At 44.7% G+C, this 17737-nt stretch overlaps 2 protein-coding genes across 3 annotated transcripts; one reads left to right on the plus strand and one right to left on the minus strand.

The window, feature by feature from the left end:
• Positions 1-32: 32 nt before the first annotated feature.
• Positions 33-4447, minus strand: LOC136449156 (leucine-rich repeat-containing protein 75A-like). 2 transcript variants are annotated; one of them, XM_066449010.1, is made up of 8 exons: positions 4256-4447; positions 3970-4046; positions 3361-3427; positions 3137-3216; positions 2462-2580; positions 1947-2092; positions 1399-1542; positions 33-535 (listed from the first exon to the last, which is right to left on the minus strand). In XM_066449010.1, the coding sequence occupies exons 1-8, from the start codon at positions 4304-4306 to the stop codon at positions 344-346; spliced, it is 876 nt and encodes a 291-aa protein (XP_066305107.1). In that variant the 5' UTR covers positions 4307-4447; the 3' UTR covers positions 33-343. The 2 variants fall into 2 exon arrangements, with proteins under 2 accessions (XP_066305107.1, XP_066305106.1); XM_066449009.1 differs by having other exon boundaries at positions 1947-2095.
• A 30-nt stretch (positions 4448-4477) lies between these two features.
• Positions 4478-17578, plus strand: LOC136448690 (serine-rich adhesin for platelets-like). Its single transcript, XM_066448330.1, has 16 exons — positions 4478-5354; positions 5686-5926; positions 6250-6417; positions 7099-7188; positions 7656-7810; positions 8317-8458; positions 8814-8924; positions 9190-9337; positions 9600-9692; positions 9899-10011; positions 10740-10909; positions 11527-11821; positions 12316-12444; positions 13030-15803; positions 16377-16559; positions 16877-17578. The coding sequence occupies exons 2-16, from the start codon at positions 5708-5710 to the stop codon at positions 17175-17177; spliced, it is 5091 nt and encodes a 1696-aa protein (XP_066304427.1). The 5' UTR covers positions 4478-5354; positions 5686-5707; the 3' UTR covers positions 17178-17578.
• Positions 17579-17737: the final 159 nt, after the last annotated feature.

Genomic DNA, 17737 nt, shown 5'->3' on the forward strand with positions numbered 1-17737 from the left:
TCAATGATTACACCACCCAGTTAAGAACCGAGTTGTCAGGTAAAATGCAAATCTGTATTCTGTCTTTACGCGCTGAAATATGCATCGGGAACCATTCTACCGGAGTGTTCCTTCATTTCTGTACAGAGACATTTGTTTTGAAGGAAGGAGATATGGAAAATGGAATTAATAAACCGTCATATGATACCGATACGAATTCAGTGACACTTAGTCTTGTAGTATCCGGCGTCTCTTATATGTTTTACCAAACTGCGCATCATAATCAATCCAGTATCACATATCACTTCCTGGTTCTTTAAGTATGTCCTCTATTTTCTTGTATCCGTCTACATATTTGTAAATATCACACCAGCTGTAGTGCTAGGATGTCTGGGTCTTCGTAGTCTTCGTCGTCCACGGCTTCCACGATGGTGACCTGCCCAGTGGCTAGCTCCCGGAGGGACGGTTCTCTGGCATGAGGGGACCACCTGGCCAGCAGAAGCTGACACATATCGCCTGACATCACAGCGATGTTGTAGTTATTTCCAAGAGCAACCTATCGTGAAAGAGAACAAGTCATTATTGACGATCCTACATAATTTGATCATGGATGATATTAGGGATTCATAATGATTTCTCCCAGCGGGCATCAATATCAAAATATATGTAGGAAATAGAACGGACATTCCCCATTGCCACAATCAAGAAGTTAATTGGAATTATGTCCTAGAAAATCCCAAAGGTGCAAACAAGGCCAAAGAAAGTAGGCGGCCATACTTGATTTCTGCCTAATTATCTTAACTTGCTGATGAATTTTGAGACGTGACCTTGTCTTTGTAGCCTCCGAGACAGAAACAAGATGGAAAGGGTAGAATGTATGAGAAGTTGGGAGCAGACTGAATAAGGACAATGCCAAGATATCCTTACCCAGTACGTGAACTCCTTACCTAATATACATATAACAACAGGTACGATTCAGAGGGTTTGCATGAACAATGGATTGCGTTAACTTTGGTGTACGTGGAGACAACAGTAAAGACAAAGATAGACACATAAATCGAGATCAGGACATACCACGAGGCTGCATGCAGTGTTGAGAATGATTGCTATGTGTCGCTTTTGAACCGTTACAACTTCAGCACCAAGGACGTGTATACTGACATCTCGTGTTGACAATGATTACTACTTGCCAGATATATAATAATTTAGGCAGGGCTGTTTCACGCACTGAGTGAAATGCAGGAAAGTGATACAACAAATTCCTGTACAGTGTATGAAAATCTGGGGTTAAGAAGAGTCGAAATACTGTATTTTTGGCTGTATTGTCATAAGACCTTTTTTTTCAGAGACTTGTAAACATTTGTAACCAGTTGTTTACTGCAGTAAACAGATATAACGTTATGTCACTATAAACCTAACCTGTGTGAGACTTGGGAAAGCGCTGGGGTCCGCCATGGAGTAAACCAGTCCGTCAACCGTCTCCTTCCGTAAGTAATTCCCAACCAAGTCCAGGCTCTGAAGGACCTGCATTTTTTCTAAAGTCGGTAGGAGGCACTGCAATCCCTGTAATGCCGTAGGAAGAATTGCATGACAAGCTGCGCACAACAGTAATGAAAAAATAATACTATTTCTCTACTAAATGATAAAAGAAAAACATAGTTTAATTGGGCCTTCCTCAGAAAATGTTTGATATTTTGAGATAACTGCAGAATCAGCAAGAAATCTTATACCTCCGTGAAATATCTATAGGTTTTGCGATTTTGATAATGCCTAGCGACCACAGATGTTCCTCCCCTTCCCCTCTTTCCCTTAATCAACCCCAGCTATCTCCCTCCCACAGGAAGTCATTTGTTGGGGACAACTGACCAACAGGAAGGGTGTCCCTATTGTAATGCTGCAGTACCTGAAAATACTGCTAGGGGGCTGATTTGCCTTTTCGCGGTAGAGACGACATGAGCGGTACGTACGTGGTCTGTGAGCCTGTTGTAGCTGAGGTCCAGGTGTGTCATGGTGTCTATGTTGGCGTCCAGCACCTTGTCTAGTTTCAGTAGCTCCTTGTCTTTCAACATGGCGCCGCATAGAGACAGAGCCTCCAAACCTCTGCAGTCAGCTGCTACTGAAACACGGATACGTACACGGTGTTGACGAGGGTTTGTGTGTGTGTGTGTGTGTGTGTGTGTGTGTGTGTGTGACAGCGTGTGTGTGTGTGTGTGTGTGTGCGTGTGTGTGTGTGTGTGTGTGTGTGTAATAATAATAATGCTGATGTGTGCGGATGTGTGTACATTTTAGACAAATCAGCCGAGAGGCTCGGTAGGCGTTACTCTACCGTCGACTTAGGAATGTCGTGTAAAATGCCTTTCCCAGTGGTACAATACCGGGTGTGTCAAAGAATCTAACCAGAGACCGATTGGTTCTGAGCCGGCAACGCTAACGCTCTAACCATTACGCCAAACCGAAGCCAGAGCTTAATTCAAATACGTACACATGAAGTCAAACCTCTTCTTGCCACACACACTGGCGGGGGGACTGAGATGTCTGATGAAGTTCGTACACTCCATCTGTAGCGACTCCGGGTCCTGCTGCTTCAACAGGAGGTTCAACCTGCGGACAGAAATACACAGTAGACATGCGCAGGGCTTCGTACCTAAATGTAACATCAGGTACATACACAGGTAGAGGTTTTGGTGCAGGAATACACAGTAGACATGTGCAGGGCTTCGTACCTAAATGTAACATCATGTACATACACAGGAACAGAGGTTTAGGTACAGGAATACACAGTAGACATGTGCAGGGCTTCGTACCTAAATGTAACATCAGGTACATACACAGGTAGAGGTTTTGGTACAGGAATACACAGTAGACATGCGCAGGGCTTCGTACCTAAATGTAACATCAGGTACATACACAGGTAGAGGTTTTGGTACAGGAATACACAGTAGACATGCGCAGGGCTTCGTACCTAAATGTAACATCAGGTACATGCACGGGTAGGGAGGTTTAGGTACAGGAATACACAGTAGACATGCGCAGGGCTTCGTACCTACAAGGGGGAACTATAAGAAAAAGAATACTATTTTTTCATTACATAGTAAGGACTGCGTATGACTGCTGTAAAACATGGTCAGTTCTAAAGATGTTGAAGTTTCATCTTCACCTGGTAATGTACCCTGCTGTCTTCTGGTCCACAAGAAAGCTGTCGGCGTCTTGAACCTCAGGGTCTTCTAAGGCACATATCTGGTGAAGACAGTAGAAGTAAAGGTCGCCTCAAAAGTTATTCAAAGATCGTTCAAATTGTTTGTCTGTATTGATTGTTGCAATAACGTAATCAAACAAAATTTACAAATAAATGTGTGCATAGTATATAGTAAACGCCGTTACCTGTGTAAGGTCCTTTAGAATGTCCAGGGCCCGTTCAGAATGCCCTCTCAGTGCCAGACTACAGAATCTGTAGGTAGAGTAATGAAACTGTAATGAAAATGATACTATCCTTTTTCTTATAGCTCTCTCTTGTTCTTCGTGGCTCTTTTCCTCGTATTTTAACCAAAAGAAACTTCAACTCGAATGTGAAAAGGCTAGTATTAGGGTAGTGTGGAGATATACGCTATAGACATTGTGACATTCATTGACTCAGGTATTGAAAAGTTTCTTTTAATCAAAAGTTGTTGCTTTTGGCTATTTTTGCGACTTTGCATACATTTTGCAAGATTTTTGTCCTCAAGCCATCGACATTCCCCGTGCACGTGACGCCACAGATGTGAATGTCCAGGGAATTTGCGGTCCTAATCTTGTCGGGCTCTTACATGTTATATGTGTATACTTATAATAATGTCCACTCCAGTCAAACACACGACAGTTGGTGATGCGTACATATAATCGGACCACAAAGCGTGTGACCTGTGTGCCAAGGGATTGATTTATAATCTCTAAGGATACCCCTTGTCTCTGTAGAGTAGTGTGCATGTAGATTAACAGATAAGGAATGTTTACCTCCTGATGACAGACACGCGTAGTCGCCAGGGGTCGCCCGTGATCTCCCAGGTCTCGTGCCTTCCCCTGCGGTTACTCTACAAGTTAACACAGTTGGCACGTTATTCACAACGGGCTGAAATGATATTGAACGCTAAATCACAATTTTGTATGACGAAGCTATTGTCGTATTGAACCACTCAGATGTCAGCGTCGTTGTTACTAATAGTATATAACTTCCAAAGCGATACAGACAATAACCCACTAGGTTGTTAGATCAAAAGTGGTCAGATAAGCAATAGCTCACCCCTCCATTCTGGTCTATCCATAGTCCCAGTGAACTTTTCTTGTTCCCCATCTCAGTCACATCTCCGTGTTTTGAACGCCTGCTAAAAAAACAGACCAGATCCGGAGCACGCTTCGTGCCCGGTTTGTTTACTGTTGGAGATGTGTCGCGACGCGTCGAACAAGTTTTTTTGTTTCTCCGGTTACGTTAATTGTTCTGACCCAGTTTGTGACGTCACACAGCGTCCAGGCGTAAAGGAACGAAACGGGTTTATGAATAAGGTAGATATCGCCAAGGCGGTATGTCCAGTAAATTTTGGGTTCTAGCGACCGTCTTTTGAAGATAATTATTCAGAAGTTTGGTATGGGGTGAAATAATATCCCTACAGCTTCAATAATAATTTTTGTTTCTTCAACCTCTATAATTCATAGATTGGTAAATTGGACGGGAAAACATTATTTTCATGTCAAATAGTGCGCAGCCAATTATAAAGAAAATTGTATCACGGCGATCTTTGTAACCATCCACGGCATTACACAACGCAACAGAGGTCAATCTGGGGCGAAAGAAAGTACTTTAGATTACTTTCAACGCTGAGGAATATCCGGAAGTCAGCGCTAGAGCCCAAACTCAATTTTCACCAAAAACACACCACATTCTACGCTTTTCCGTCAGATTATTCAATGTCATTTCGCATTGAAACTCAAACATAGGCCCTGGAAACCTTTTTGTCCCTTTTGCCGTGCACTACCGCGATCGTTCCAAAGCATAAGCTCAATCGATTCCCATCAGTCTATGGGTTTATCAATGAACAATCAATTTGAATTTTACTCATCTCAAATGTTCGACAGCGATCAATTTGGCTGAAGACCAGTTTACCTCGATCTCCAAATGACCCGAACATGAGACACACAGAACGCGCTGTTGAAATGTGCACTAGAACGCCTCGTTCCTTCGCGGTCGTATGGAACGCATGGAACGCTTCGAAGCGTCCGTTGCGTTTTGTTTGCTCAAAACATAACCACGGATCAAGACTTACGTGCGGGAAGTCACAAGTTGTGGTTTACATCAAGATACTTCATTGAAGCTGACGGGAATATTGTGTCACCTGAATTTCAAGGTAACTTACATGTACGAGTGGGTAATCTTGGTACAATATGAGTGACCAGTATGAAATACTTTTTTACTGGCTAAAGAACAGAGCACTGTCATTCTGTGTGCAGTTGTGGAATGGAGGGATGTAACTAACTATTACGATGTGCAGTTAGATTAAATACATGAGTGTAGTTTATGTCACAGCGGTTTTATAAATCATTCAAATATTTAAAAGAATTAGGTCTTACTCTATTAATGACATATTCTGTGTCAAATTTGAGATGAACTCATCACTGATCAGAATAATCTCATCGTCTAAATCAAAGGTGTACATGTGTTCACTTGGTTTCCTGTAGGTTGTTTAGGTGACTAGGCGGAATGGCGACCGTACAGCGACTGACCCTGCCCCAGCGGGCCGGCTCGGCTAAGGGCTGCTTCGTCATGCCGAAGGCCTGGGTATCTCATGGGGGGTCATCGGCAGACGGGTCGGAGCTGTCCCTCTCCGAATGGATGAACTACCCCCTAGACACGAAGATGCCATTGATACCCGGAATAGAGAAAGCTATGGTCCTGTACACCACCGATCTGGGAGAAAGGGTAGGCGCTGTTCTGTCTCTACTTAATCTTATCAATGACATCCTCCAGATTTAATGAATGAATGAATAAAGACCTTTATTGTACACACATACCCACTGGGTTCGGTACAGGTCACAACAGAAAGCATCACAGTTTGCAAATACACGATATACAATGATAAGCTAGCACTAGTCTAGTTACCTGAATTTAATACGAGAGCTCGCAAAAAATCAACATCAGTAAAAATTGCAAATTTCTAAAACTTCCTGTGACGTGGTTGCTGATTCGATGTTCTGTGACGTATTAAGGCCAAGATTCTTGAGAAACTCTCTCTGTGTCCTCAGCTTCACGCCAGGCCGAATGACCATGACTTTGACCTGACGGACCCGTGTGGTCACCAGATGTCCACCGAGTACAACCTGCTCCACGACCCGCACCTCAAACCGTTCTACAGCTTTCCAGGGGTCAAGCAAAGACTCGTCAGGAACGGCTTCATCACGCAGGATGGGAAGGTCGGTATGCGCAGGCGCAGGGGCACCAGTAATGATAATGAATTGGCCGAGGCAATTGACAGGATTTTTGTGCACTATTGACAGGATGTTAATATGATTTTTGTGCACTATTGACAGGATGTTCCTGTGATCGTGAACAGGAATTTTTGGCGCTATTGACAGGGTGTTCCTGTCAATAAAAGGTTTGGGCACTATACATATGGACAGGATGTTCCTGTCAATAAGAATTTTGTTGGCAGTATTGACATGATCTTTCCGTGAACAATTTTTGGCACCATGGACAGGATTTTCTATCTCCATGGTAATCCATGACTTTATTACAATTGTATAAGCAACAACGAATAGAATCTTTTATTACACAACGATCGATCTTGAGAGACTTAAGTTACTATATACTAAGAGATTAAAATTACTATGTGACCAGACTATACTCTTCTGCAGTGTTTGATGAAATGTCTGAAACTTTGGCAGTTCTTCAAGTACTGCCGATAAATATTTGTATATATGTACAATGCAGTGACTACAACATCATTACAGTAGCAAATTTGGTCAATTGAGGTAAATTCTGGCTCATACATGACTGTATGTCCGGATGTCTTAATTCGGACAATACACTACTGATAGAAGGAGCCTTCGCAGACTGTCTGAATTACTCTCCAAATGACGTCCTTTCTGACGCAGGTGCTGTGTACTCTGAAGGAGTTTAACCAGTACAGGCAGTACCTACGGAAGATAAGCCTGGACTACTACAATAATGAACGGCGCAGACAGGTACGTAAGGCACTGTGTGAGTGTATGAGTGTGTGCGTGTATGTGTGCGTGTGTGCGTGCATATGAGTGTGTGTGTCTGTGTGAGTGTGTGTGCGCGTGTGTGCATGTGAGTGTGTGTCTGTGCGTGTGTTTGTATGTATGTATGTATGTGTGTGTGCGTGCGTTTATGTGTGTTTGTGCGTGCGTTTATGTGTGTTTGTGTGTATATATATGTATGTGTGTTTGTGTGTATATTTGTTTGTTACCAATCTAACGCTCACTAACATGTTCGATATACATGTACGTTTGATGCATTTGAAACTGGACAGGTATGACGTATGCTCCTTTGGGACGAAACAGTCTCTTTTGTTTGAAATTATGTACGAATTGACCTGCTACATTTTTTATGTTTCCTTAGAAGACGTGGTAGAGACGAGTTTCATGGTTTATTTGTGCGTTCGAATATCTTATTTTCTGTCCCTCTCTAGCTGGAAGACGCGGTTTTGGCGCGCGAACGTGCAGAACACAAAAAGAAGGAAAGCAAGGCGCAGTCCGAATCACTACAGATCATCAAGAGTCGGAGGGAAAAGGCGAAGGAAACTCGACAAAAACTCAGGGAGCAGGAGGAGGCTTCTAAGCGTAGGTAAGACTACCAAGAGTAACACCATGGCTAGCTTTACATGCTTGCTCAAAAACACTTCCAATCGTCTTCAAAAACACGTCCCGAAAAACGTCTCCAGAGACGCGTTTTCAAACCTTTTTACATGCATCATCTGTAAGTGCTTTTAAAGACGATTGGAAGCGATTGATTATTGAAAAGCGGGCTTAAATCCGGCATGCTAAGCCATCTAATAATGTATATGAACTTTTGTCTTCTTCGAAATCGTTTGGAACCGCATTCGTGTCGCAGCGCGATCTAGTGACAGGAAGTGGTTCATACTGGAGTTCATTAATGTCCTAGTAGGGATAGCTAAGGAGTTGTCGAAACGTTAACTTGGCCGGGTAAACGTCTTTTTTAATGTGTTGTTATGAACGAATGAAGATCTTTATTGCAATTTTAGCCGAACTGGGCTAAGTTATAAGAATTTTCGTTCTTAAACAGTGGAAATTTTGAGTCTATGCTTCATTTACCATGATGATTGCTTAAAGGTACATGGCGCTGATGAGGAAGGATGCTATGAAGAGGAACTTACTTCAGGTGGACAAGACCCTACATCACGAGGAAGAACGGAAGCGTAAAGACAAGGAGTGGGAGAGTAAAAGGTCCAAGTTTCAGCTAAACCAAGACAAGGTGCGATAAGTTTACTAAAAGTAAGCTTCGTACCTCCGATCTGAATATTTGAAAATGGAAAGTATTATGAATCGTACATGTGTCTATAACATGCATGATCCTCGCTTATCAGATGGGATGGGTTTATTCTCTGTGAGGGGGGAGGCTGTACCGTGGATACCCGAGTGAACTGCTGTCCAGTGGAGTAGAACTAGTACCTAGGCACGTCATCATGCTTGGACCGTGTTTTTGCCAGAGAATTCAACGCATTACAAGTGAACATGTGGTTGACAGCTGTTCCTTTACAAGTTTCTATTCTTAAATTCTGTTTTTGTGTCCCTGACCTGGCGTGGTTCCGTCCTGTGTGTGTGTCCAGGAGCGGAGGCGGCGTAAGAAGGCGATGGAGGCGTGGAAGGCAGAGGAGAGGGAGCGGCAGCGACGGCTGGAGGAGCGCAGACGGCAGGAGCAGAAGGAGAAAGAGGAAAAGGTGGGAGGACATTTTTAAAACATCAAACGTCACAATTCTAACCTCCTGCTGTCTTTCCCTATTTCTCTATTTCGGAACTGCAGGGGCGTTTTTATGGGATCTTTAACAGAGGATAAGGAAGGACGGATTTCCGTCATTTTGGGCATGCAGATAGCTTGGGCAGAAATGCAAATTAAGCAGATTAGGACTTGATTTACATGATTGATAAGGAAATCTGATAGCTGTTAGTTCCATTTTTCATGGTGTTTTTCCTTCTCACTGTCAGACGATGGATCACTTTGTGGAGCATGCGCGGTTACGTGCGCTGCAGCGTGAGGAGATGTTACGTGTGGAGGAGGAGGAGAGGCAGAGGAGACAGGAGAACATCCGGGCCCGCGAGGCCGCCATCCAGGCACAGCGACAGAAACAGTACGGTAAGTCACAACAATATTCTATATATATATGCGTTTGATTTCGCGGTGATTTAATTTCGCGGTAGGGAAAAATGGAGTGTTCGAGTTAGTTTAGTTCGCGGTTGAAATAATGTGGTAGGCAGGCAGAAGACAGAAGAATTATTTTAGCGATGGCTCTAAGATCACGGTGAAGAGGTTACCGCAAAACCCGCGAACTTAAACCAAGCACCTCTTTAGGCGTAACACTATGAAAGACCAATGCTCTCCATTGTCTTGCCGGTAGAAATTTTCCTGAAGAGAAAGCAGCAACAACAGGAGCGACGAGAGCGCACCCAAAAGACTCTGCTGAGCATGTGGAGGGACAAAACAAAAGCAGGTTGGACCGACTAGATTGCACTTTCACATGTCTGAAAACCTTGCTGCTAGCAATGGGAAGAGTGGTTCATACATCTTTCCGTTATATATAACCCTCTTTCTAAACCCTCTTACGTACATGCTGCTAGACTGTACAATAATTCTAGGTATCAAACGCTTGCTCCAAAAGCTTACCTGAACTAGTATTAAACCACGACAATCATGTAGGCAAGAGTGACGGTAAAACAGCCTCCGGTACTGACGTGTCGACTGGCGGCAAGGGCGGGCTGTTCTCCCGCTTCAAGGGCATCAAGGAGGGAACCGAGTCCGCGAAAGGAGAGGTAAGTAGCAAAGGAAATTTTCAGTTTCGTCAGTCTATAAAATGTATAAGACATGTGATCCTAACTATCACGAGTACATCTCAGCGGATATAAAAGCAGACTACCCATAACTTTCTACGATAGGTAAGTTCATCTTCGTAGAGAAAGGTGACAGGTGACAAATGTACCGGCTTTACCTTACTACAGGTCAGTTAACTAAGTGTTACTTACCACGTTTTTACCCCCCGTTAAAACGAAGGCATTGTTTTCGTTTTGTGTGCTTGCTTGTCTTGGAGTGTGTCCGCAGTCATCTGATTGAAGAGTGACAGAATGTGAGACGGAAGATGGTGTGAGCGGAGATTGGCAAAAAGGAAAAGGAAAAGTTGTCTTGATCCGGGTCCAAAGTTGCATAGGCAGTAAACAGCATTATCAAGAAATTGACAATAATGAAGAAAGCAAGAAATTCACACAGAAATCTTAAACATTTCACGGAGGTATGAGATCTTAGCCTTTATACCATCCTCCGTAGTAACCGCTGGCTCAACACTTTTCGCTGGTTTATATAACGTTATAGCAAGCGAAAAGCATTGAGCCAGCGGTCACTTCGGAGGATGGTACTCAGGTAAATGAGACTTCTGAAATTTTTCTTTTCAAAACTTCAAACGTCACCAGAAAATTAAAACCAACCCACTGCCACTATGTTTCTGTTCAAACTTGTCAGTTGCATGCTGTATCTGATTCATTTTCAGGCAGAGAAGAAGGGGGCTGGTCTAAACCTGGGCAGACTGGTAGACCGCGCCATAGACAAGACTATGGAAGACTTCGAGAAAGCCCCGCGCCTACCGCAGGAGGAACAGTCACCGGAAGAGACAGCCCCGCCCTTACCACAGAAGGAACAGTCACCGGAACGAATTGAAAGGTCAGCGGGAGATGAAGTAGATAGACACAGACTCTACATGCATCACGAGCACGATGATGATATGCCTACGTGCCACGGTTCCGTCTCGTAAACGGTCGTTGCTGTTTGAAACGGCCGATGCCATATCTGTGGCCAGTCAATGCCATATCAGAGGGTATCAATATCATAACTTGGCGGGCGGGGGGCGTATAAAAACATATTAAGATCAACATTTCAATCTAAAATGTACAACAGTACGGTTAAAATGGTAATGTTTAAGATAGAATGACCATCTTGAAAACTGATCTACCAATAGCAAATGAAAAAGAAAGACCAGCAGCTCGGGTTCAAACCCGGATGAAAAGGCCAAATATTAAACCCTAATCATCTACACCGTCAAACATCACCTTATTGACGGAGCGCCCTACTGCGCAGTACTATGTTCTGTGATATATATGGCATCGAACTTCCAAATGGCAACGACCGCTGACGAGAAATTAGCTACTCATACTAAACACTTGGCATCCGATTCAAGCAATATAAAATGTTATGTTCCATATCAGACTGTCTATCAGTTTAAATGTCCTTCATATGCTGCAGAAGATTTGAAATAAGCAACCTTTTCTCCTTTTAAACAGCTTTGTAGGAGAGCCCGCTGCATCCAAGAAACAGGGAAAGCCCGCCACCAGGACACCCGTTAAAAGGAAGACTGGCACAAGAGGTAAGAAGATATCGTTCAAGTTCAAAGTGGACAAGGAATCCATGGCACGCCTCCAGTCCGAGTTTCCCGGGGCAAAGCTGATTGATGTGGATGAGTTGCGGAGACAAGAAGAGGAGAAGACTAGACAAGAAGAGCTGTTGATCATGCAGCTTCAGACAGACTTCCCCGGAGCAAACGTGTCTTTAGAGGGGGAAGAAGGAGAGGAGACATTGGTATGTGGTTCTAGAATCAACCGATTGCTACATAACGTGACACGTCGAGGTTCTAATAACCTCTGTGTCTTGTTTGTTTGTTTGTATTGCATACCCGATAAACGGCATCATGACATAACACATCACGTTTGTGCTGAAGTGTACAAGTGCATATCTGATTTACACTCGCACAACTTTCCTTTGAAAATGTCAGCTTTCCGTCACTGATAATCTGTCACATAAACGCAAAGATTTCAAGTTTGAGGTCGAACATCGCCTCCGGTATGGCTATATAAATTGTGGATCGTCATATGATAAGTGAGTGGTAAATGAATTTCATACTTACTTAGCGGAGGTATCGGGGCGTGTTGGTCCTATCTATTGAGCAATAATCGGTCTGTTTGTTTGTTTGTTTGTTTGATTCAATTTAACATCCATTTTGTTTTTTTCTTATCCACCCCTGACTAAGACATTCAAAATTGATTGTTACAACATCTTGTCCTCTCGCCTGATAGGAGGAGGTTGAACTACAACAGGTTCTATCCCGCTCACAAACCACCCTACTGCACATGCGCGCAGCTGAGATCGTCAGGGCTGTCATGGAAACCGTCTCCAAGGTGATAATACCCCGGATGGTGAGCGAGGTAAGTCATGTTTCATGTCTGTTTCATACGTCAGGAGCGTGAAATGACAATCTCGTTCACAACTGAATGGGCCAGCTGGTTTTTAGTTTGCTTTTCACACATTGGCACAGCGTATTTCTAGCTGGCCCAATTTTGGAGGGAATGATGAAATTCTTAGATATTACCTTTAAAGGGTTAGAATCTTACAAGATATCCCAGACACATGCAGAAAGCAATGAACTAATTTGTGAAATGAAATTTATTGTCGTGATTTCTTTGTATCAGGGTCATGACATTGGATTATACTAACAATTCAATTCTTTTCATCACAGCCAACAAGTTTTATTACAGCCAGTGTTTCGGTGATCGTCTGTCAACTGCCTCGGGTCAATGCTGACTGGTTCCTTTTGCACTGCAGCAGCTAGGTGTCGCTGCTGCAGTGTTAAGAGTTCGACGTGAACCAGCCACGAGTGACAGGCGTTCACCGAAACATCGGCTGTACTCCTTGGTTGTGTATAAAGAATTTTCATTATTCAGTCATTTACCAACCTGATGAAATTATTCACGAAACCGTAGAGACTGTAGTTATTTTCCAATGCTTCACAGGACAAATTTACGTCAAGCGTTGAGCAGGAACCCCGCAGGTCGGACACGCGCGTCCTCAACCAAGTTGCCAGCGACATGGTGACGTCAGCTCTGGATAAGCTGAAGACAGAAATGACGGAGGACGTCACAGATTACGGCACACGTCGAGTCAGCCGGGAAGCAAGCCAGCTTGTCTTTTCTGTCATTGATGGCGTCAAGAAAGAGTTTTCCAAGGAGAACGTGGCAGAAGACAGGAAGCTAGATGTGAGAAAATCTACGTCTGACAGTAGCCTTCTGACTAGAACAGCACGTGACATAGTGGCTTGTGTGATCGACGGTGTGACGAAGGAGCTGACGGGACAGCGGTCAGACATGTCCGCCATGTCACTCACAAAGACGCGATCTGACACGTCTCTCATCGGCCGTACGGCATGTCAAGTTGTTTCGTCTGTGGTTACTGCGGCAAAGAAGCCGTCGAAAGTTCAACCAGCGCTGTCTGAGTCTGCCACTGTCCGGGAGATGGCCACGCAAATCACGTCATGGGTTATCGAAAGGGTGCGACAGGAAATGGCGGACGGGTCGTCAGAGGCCTCCGCGGAGAGTTTCGACGACAGCTGTCTGGAGCGAGAGATACTCCGGACGATGCGTGCTGACTCCACGCCTGTCGAGGAGCCCTACTCACGGCCGTTATCACCCGAACCGTCCAGCGACGCCGAGATATCCCGGGCAGGATCCAAACAGAGCGCCGTCACAAAACTGCCCAGAGTTCCTGACACACAGTCACAAAAACCATCCACAGGCGAAATTACTTCAAGACATGCATCCAAGGAGGCTGTACTTTCAAAGTCATCATCCAGCCAAAAAATAAGACTTGTGGCTCCTACATCTGGGACAAGTGTCAAGAAGTCTCGTACAAGCATAAAAACATCCCGGACAAGCGTTAAGACATCCCGGACAAGCGTTAAGACATCCTGGACAAGTGTTAAAACATCTCGGACAAGCATTAAGACATCACCGGCAACGTCAAAAGTATTACCCTCCCCGAAAACGTCCACAGTCACAGCGACGCCAACAAGGAAGCTGTCCAGAAGCTCAAGAGAATCCGTCATCAGTTTGTCTAGGAAATCTACTTCTGACAGTGTGGTACGGAAAACGTCAAAGACGTCAACGTCTCTTAGCGGTCACACAATGTCCGCAACAGAAGTTCGTAAGATGCTTCAACAGCGATCTGAAGAAAGCTTTCGACCGTCACAAACGGCTCTTACCGAAAAGCTGTCTTCGAAAGAGCCTCCCGTGTTGCCAGAAGTCTCGACAGGAAAAGTCTCCGAGAAACCTTCAAAAGAAAAGGCAACTGGCGATTTAGTTACAACCAAAACGTCTGTTGTAAAACCGAACGGAAAGGCTTCACTAGAGCAAACGGGGCTTTCATCTGACACCGTCACGAGTGTTGATAACTCTGATGCAACGGCCAAACAAGCAAAAACTTCTTCTTCTAAAGACGAAATTATTGCTCCTAAGACGCTTGCGTCGGCAACGCAAGCCTCTTTGGAGCGCAGGGAATCGTCCATTGAGTCAGGTCACTCTGGAAGAAGGACTTCCATATCTGCCCCTGGTTTAGACGTCAAGCGGTCTAGTTCGAAAAGCCTGAAGAAAATAGCTTCTTTGCACAAGAGGTCAAGTGGAGGTGCCGTAGTGCGCAGCGGCCCGTCAATGTCGGGAGCAGATGTCAAGGAAATTCAACAAGACGACAATGAAGGAAAGCAGGAAGATGCTGATGAGCGAGTTGTGAAGACGGCACCATCGACTCCTCTTCTTGAAGACGATGCGCAACTAGCCGGGGAGGCCGTAATGCCGTCGTCAATGTCGGAAGGTAGCGTCAAAGCCAAGAGGTCTGTAAATAAAGTAAGTTCCACTCAGAGCGCCTGGAGTGCAACACCTTCCAAAAAGGCATCGTCACAATCTTCATCTCTTACAAAACCACGTGAATCACAGTCGACTATGATGTCACCATCTGGCACAAAGGTTTCAGCCAAGAAGTCGATTTCAAAGCACACGCCACAAACAGGTATCTCCACGTCACAGTTGGGGTCTAGTTCGAGAACACCATCGGTCGAGAAACCGACTTCCAGGTCTAGTATCAAGGCCAATTCATCCAAATCAGGGTCAGAAGTAACAGCGACAACATTCCGTTCAAGTGGTTCCAGTCTGCTGCGTAAGACCCGGTCGAACATCGCAACACCTGCTGCGGAGAAAAAGACAGACGTTCGTTTAAAAGCTTCAAAGTCAGGTCAGAGCAGAACGTCCTCAATCCAAGCTGGCAAAACATCTTCCTCATCCACACATGACGCAAAACGGTCTTCCAGCTCAGTAAGAAACACATTCTCTAAAACGAAATCGTCCTCGAGCGTAAAACCGTCACAATCCAAAAGCAAAGACAGTGTCAAAGGTCGACCAGAGATCAGTGCTGAGTCGGAAACTTCCAAGCAGGAGAGCGAGGAGACGACGCAGATTGAGGAGATGGAAGGGGATCTTGATGAAGATCTACATCTTGACGAAGACGAGGAGGAAGACTTTGGAGGGGACACTGAGGAACCTCCTGCCAAGGACATGCAGCTGCTAGGGGCTGAGACACAGTTGAGTGACGTAAGCGACGTCGAAGACGAAGAGGTGTTGACAGAGACGGAAAATGTTGTCATTAAGAAGAGGAGGGAGAGTCTGGTGGGCGCGGGAGCTGAGGAGGTGCCCAAAACAATGAGTGGATCCAAAGCGTCGATGAAAAGTTATCGGAGACACAGGTGAGTTTGCTGTATTGTTAATCCAGTGTCTCAGGGCACTAAAATTAGCTCGCCCGATGAGCCTGCGAGCTCTAACGGACCTATTCGCAGCTCACCGGACCCCGTCTAATATAACAGGGTAGATTTTCTGGTGAAAAATACGCTCGAGTCTCTGACGAATTTAAAATGTGGCACAATTCAAGCGATCCATAAATTCCGTCGAAGGTTGTTGACAGTAAGACGCCAGGTTGCCTATTTCCTCTTTGTTACTTATGTTATGACTAGTCACGGAGTAGGAAACTTTGCTGATTAAGAAAAGACATGGAAGCAACGAAGATGGTAACATTTTCAGTGCTCTAGCTCTTCTCCCTGGGCAAATAAAGTGATGGTTATTATTGTTGTTGTTCGTAATGGCTTTGGTGTTTATCATATCACTTAAGTGGTCACGTGGTTTTGTGGTCTTCATGGTGACAGTAAGTAATGAATCTCATTCGTCATGTGTATTACTCGGTACTTATGATTGTTTTATCCGAACACGTCTTTGAATGGAACGTTGTATCGAATCCACTGATCGGGCCACCTCTCCCCCACCAGTATCGCCGGCTCCTGCGCTACCTTGGAGGTGGACCGGAGCGAGTTCGCCCCGCTGGAGCCCACCCTGCAGGGTCGGACTGTCGATCTGGATGACGACCTCCGAGAGAACCTGTCGGCAATCTCCGTCAAAGCCAGCTTCCAGGACAGGATGCAGGACGAAATAACTCCCCGCAACTCTTTCAGGTGAGACTCTTATGTCGAACATGTCGAAACATGTCGAAACTTCTGGCAGCACGGGAGACTCTTTTCAAGACAGTTTTTCGGTTAGTGAGTTAGTCAAGAGAGAGAGAAAGAGAGAGAAACACAGACACACAAACGCGCACGCACGCACACACACACACACACATACGCACACACATTGCACACCTACACCTATACAAACACACACACACACGCACGAAAACAAACTTCTTGGCGTAGATAATTAGGACACAATCTTTATGTGAAAAGCAAGTATACAATGTAATGCGTGGATGAAATGATTTCCGTATTTCTTATAGATGTCTACAGAAACCTGAGTTGTCCAGTACGCAGGGGCTAGAGAGAGAAGAGTCCCTGAGGTCACTTATCACGAAGCGGCGCATGTCCCTGCCGTCAGGCGTCTCCCTGGCCTCTTTCCGCGCCGAAAACTCCTCGGAGGACATCGTTCAGGTCAACACCATGTTTGACGTCGGCGAGTTTTCCCGAGGGGTCCGGCGGTACTCGGAAGTGCCGAAGAAACCCGTCGCCATGCATCGGCCTGAGACAGACTCTTCGGCAAGCCTGGAAAGAATCCCCGAGTCCAAGGAAAATAAGCCGTGATTTTGACATAGGCCTTTACGAATGGCGTTTAGTCATCTTTCCGTGATGATGACTTCCAGTTATTATAAATGTGCCCCGTTTTGCAGTTGTTTGGTATGATTTGAAGTAGGAAAGCTACAAACTCCGTACGTATGCCCTGACTCTGAATTCACTCTGATAAAATTGTTTTTCGATGATTTTCAAAGTTCCTTATTTATTACGGATTTTGCAGTTTTGCTAATCATAACCCCACAAGCATTTGTTTGATAATATCTTAACCGTACATGTACTTGTCGCGACCCAACAAGCATTAGTTATGAAAACGTAACTACAATGTCATGTAATTGGACACTTAATGGCGATGATTTAGTTGTTATTGTTTCAGTACGATGAAAGATGAATAAAGTTTAACAAACATTTAAGACTTGTTTCAGTATGTGTCCATGCCAGCGTATATAGTGCTTGGACCAGTTGTTGAGGACCTTTTTTCTGAATACGAAGGTTGTTTGTGGCACGATAGTTGTAGTGCTTGATCAGACTGTTCAGTGCATAAACGCCATCTACCGACTTTTTACTTAATA

The sequence above is a fragment of the Branchiostoma lanceolatum genome, chromosome 14, assembly GCF_035083965.1.
Source record: "Branchiostoma lanceolatum isolate klBraLanc5 chromosome 14, klBraLanc5.hap2, whole genome shotgun sequence".
Lineage (NCBI taxonomy): Eukaryota > Metazoa > Chordata > Leptocardii > Amphioxiformes > Branchiostomatidae > Branchiostoma > Branchiostoma lanceolatum.